General features: G+C 39.6%; 1 protein-coding gene across 1 annotated transcript; it reads left to right on the top strand.

Annotated features, from left to right (window-relative positions):
• Positions 1-857: 857 nt before the first annotated feature.
• LOC138877216 (uncharacterized) lies at positions 858-3,296 on the top strand. The gene is made up of 2 exons (XM_070156809.1): positions 858-1,157; positions 3,282-3,296. Exons 1-2 carry the CDS (start codon positions 858-860, stop codon positions 3,294-3,296), a joined length of 315 nt encoding a protein of 104 aa, XP_070012910.1.
• The last annotated feature ends 238 nt before the right edge of the window (positions 3,297-3,534 follow it).

Genomic DNA, 3,534 nt, shown 5'->3' with positions numbered 1-3,534 from the left:
TGGCTACTCTGGCATCAATGTTATATCATCCAGATAAGGCTGATGTGGACCCTCTGCAGATTCAGGTCCGTGATCAGCATGCCTACTGTAATATGGTAGAAGAAGAACTTGATGGGGAGCCATGGTTCAATGATATCAAAGAATACATCAGGATGGGGGTATATCCGGTACAGGCCACATGTGATCAGAAAAGAACAATTCGATGATTGGTAAATGGATTTATATTCAGTGGAGGGGTGTTGTACAAAAGAACTCCAGATCTGGGATTGCTAAGATGCGTAGATGCTAAATAGGCCACAACTATCATGACTAAGGTACACTCCGGAGTTTGTGGACCGCATATGAGTGGGTACGTTCTGGAAAAGAAGATTTTCCGAGCAGGTTATTATTGTCTCACTATGGAGCGGGATTGCATCAGTTTTGTGCGCAAGTGTCATCAGTGTCAGGTGCACGGAGATTTGATTCATTTTCCACCATCTGAATTGCATACAATGTCGGCACCATGGCCCTTTGTCGCTTGGGGCATGGATGTCATTAGGCCAATCGAGCCAGCAGCATCAAACAGACACAGATTTATTCTGGTAGCCATTAATTATTTTACCAAGTGGGTTGAAGCGAAAACTCTTAAATCTGTGACCAAGAAAGCAGTGGTCAATTTTATGCATTCAAATATCATCTGTCGGTTTGGGATTCCGAAGATAATCATCACGGACAATGGCGTTAATCTCAACAGTCACCTGATGACGGAGACATGTCAGTAGTTTAAGATTATACATCGCAATTCCACCCCGTACCACCTTAAGGCGAATGGAGCAGTCGAGGCAGCCAACAAGAATATAAAGAAGATTCTTCGAAAAATGGTGGAAGGTTCTAGACAGTGGCATAAAAAGCTGTCATTTGCATTGCTAGGTTATCGCACTACTGTCTGTACTTTAGTAGGGGCCACTCCTTACATGTTGGTTTATGGCATGGAGGCAGTAATACCCGCAGAAATTGAAATCCCATCCCTTCGGATCGTCGCTGAGGCGGAAATTGATGATGTTGAGTGGGTCAAAACCTGCTTGGAGCAATTAAGTCTGATTGATGAAAAGAGATTGGTAGCAGTGTGTCAGGGCCAATTGTACCAACAGAGAATGGCGAGAGCATATAATAAGAAGGTATGTCCACGGAAGTTCGAAGTGGGTCAGTTAGTGTTGAGACATATCTTGCCTCATCAGGCTGAAGCAAAAGGAAATTTTGCCCCAAACTGGCAGGGGCCGTTTGTCGTAACTAGAGTGTTGTCCAATGGTGCATTATATTTGATAGATGTAGAAGGGAAATGTGTATAAATGGCTATCAATTCTGATGCTGTCCAGAGATACTATGTATGATTTCTTTGTTTGATTGTACTTGTTTGTATTTGGCATATTTTGAAGATTGAAATGACGAAGGCGTTTTGTTCTGCTATCTAAACACTTTATCTCTCGTCATCCCCTTTGAGGCTTATTTATTTTTCTTTCATGCCCCCTTTTGGAATCAATAGCAATATCAGAAACACAAGCGTGAGAAATAAGAAAAGGAAGAAAAGAAAAAAGAGAAAAAAAGGAAAGAAAAGGGAACTAATGAAAAAAGAAAGAAAAAAAAAGATAAAAGAGATAAGAAGAAGAAAAACAATAAAAAAAAGAGGGAAAATCAAAAGAAAGAAAAAAGAGAAGAAAGAGAAGAGGAAAAATCACAACAACAAAGTAATTTCTATGACATGAACTACGTTCGACCTGATTCCTTTTAAGAATACGTAGGCAGCCTCACGGTTTGGTCTCATCAAACAAAAATCCAAAAGCCCCCAAGCAAGAAACTGGGGCAGAAATTGTGGTTGTTTTGAGAAACGTGATTCTGAAAGTTGTAACTTTAACCCATTTGAATTGTTTTGAGCCTTTTATACCCTTTCTTTCTAACCCTGTCCAAAAGCCCACATTACGATCCAAAGAAAGACCTTCTGATTAGTCTTTGAGAAATGTCAAGTCAAGCAGGTAAAGGTAATTCATGTCAGGGACAACACTCTGGTTCAAGCAGGAAAAAATAAAAATGAGAGAGTCTTATTGGTGAAAACCTTCACATGCACCATAAGGCGACGGGAGTTGAGAGAAATAAAATGAGAGAGTCTTATTGGTGAAAACCTTCACAGGCACCGTAAGGTGATGGGAGTTGAGAGAAATTAAAATGAGAGAGTCTTACTGGTGAAAACCCTCACGGGCACCTTGAGGCGAACGTGAGTTGAAAAGTCAACAAGTGAGAAAGGTCTATTGGTGGAAAACTGTTTCAAGGCACCGAAGGATGAACAAGGTCAAGGTTTGGGTAAAGTAATTAGGTCAGGGAAATTCTGAGGCGACAAAGTACGGCAATGAAAGTTGATTGGTTGGACAGATTGGGCCGATTAATCCGAAATGCATGTCATGATCCTCGGTACCAGCTGTTCCACTCAGATAAGTTTCTTTCTCTTTTTCCCTTTGTAGCAGTTATCTGGTTTTGGATTCTTCTTATCCTTAACCCACAAAGTCATTGCATTTCATCTTCTTTTGGGTTTATTTGTCTAAGATGTTTTAATGTTAGTCTTGTCCCGAGTAAGGAGAAAAGAGTTTCAAAGCTCACTACCAACTTCCAAAATTGCAAATCACAAAGTGGTCAGAGCATACTAAAGACATGATTTGGTAATGTCATGGGAGATGCAAAAGTTTCAAATAAAGGGGTCAGAGGTGTGAAACAACAACATGGGTATAGAACACTCGATTCGTCAAAGGTCATGGGATTTGAAAGTCAGTCAGAAAGTCAAAGCGGTTTAGGGCCAGTTCGGGAAAGCCATTCAAAACAAAACAAGGCAGTGGAAAGATCTTCAGCACGAATGCCATCAACTAACCACCACTTTAAACTAACAAATGTTCTTTGATTGAAACATGGGCAGAAAATTCCAATTGTCTCGGAGAAACCTTACATAAAGAAATGCAGTCGCCAAAGAGGTTTGATTTTGGATTTTCAGGACCTTTTTGGAAAATGGGACCTAGTTTAAAGTTCAGAACTAGCATAATCTAGCATAAATGTATCCAGAAAGAATATAAGTTAGCTGAGAAGTTTGGATGTTCGAGATAGGATTCAATTAGGAGTTTTCAGGGCCCTTCTGAATAATGGGACTTAGATTTAAGATTTCGATTAGATAATAACATTTAGCGTAAGTTCAGCTGTAGGGTAGTATAATTCAGCCATGAAAGTTGTCACTCTTAAGATAAAACTTGACTTTTGATTTTCAGGACCCTCCTGGATAATGGGGAGTAGTTTAAGACCCTCTTAGATAACAAGATTTAGCAGAAATCGCACCTATAGAAGACATAACTTAGATTTTAAAAATTGTCGTTTAGTTAACAGTTATCAGGACCTCCTGAATAATGGGATCTAGCTTTTAATTCTTAATAATACTTGGTAATATGATTTAGTTTTACACTCACATCTGTGCCCAGCCAGCAAACTGGGGCAGAAAAATTTTCTTTGTTTTGTCTATTTTGA

Source organism: Nicotiana sylvestris, chromosome 9, assembly GCF_000393655.2.
Source record: "Nicotiana sylvestris chromosome 9, ASM39365v2, whole genome shotgun sequence".
Lineage (NCBI taxonomy): Eukaryota > Viridiplantae > Streptophyta > Magnoliopsida > Solanales > Solanaceae > Nicotiana > Nicotiana sylvestris.
The sequence above is the reverse complement of the archived record's forward strand: the minus strand, read 5'-3'. Positions and strand labels throughout refer to the sequence as shown.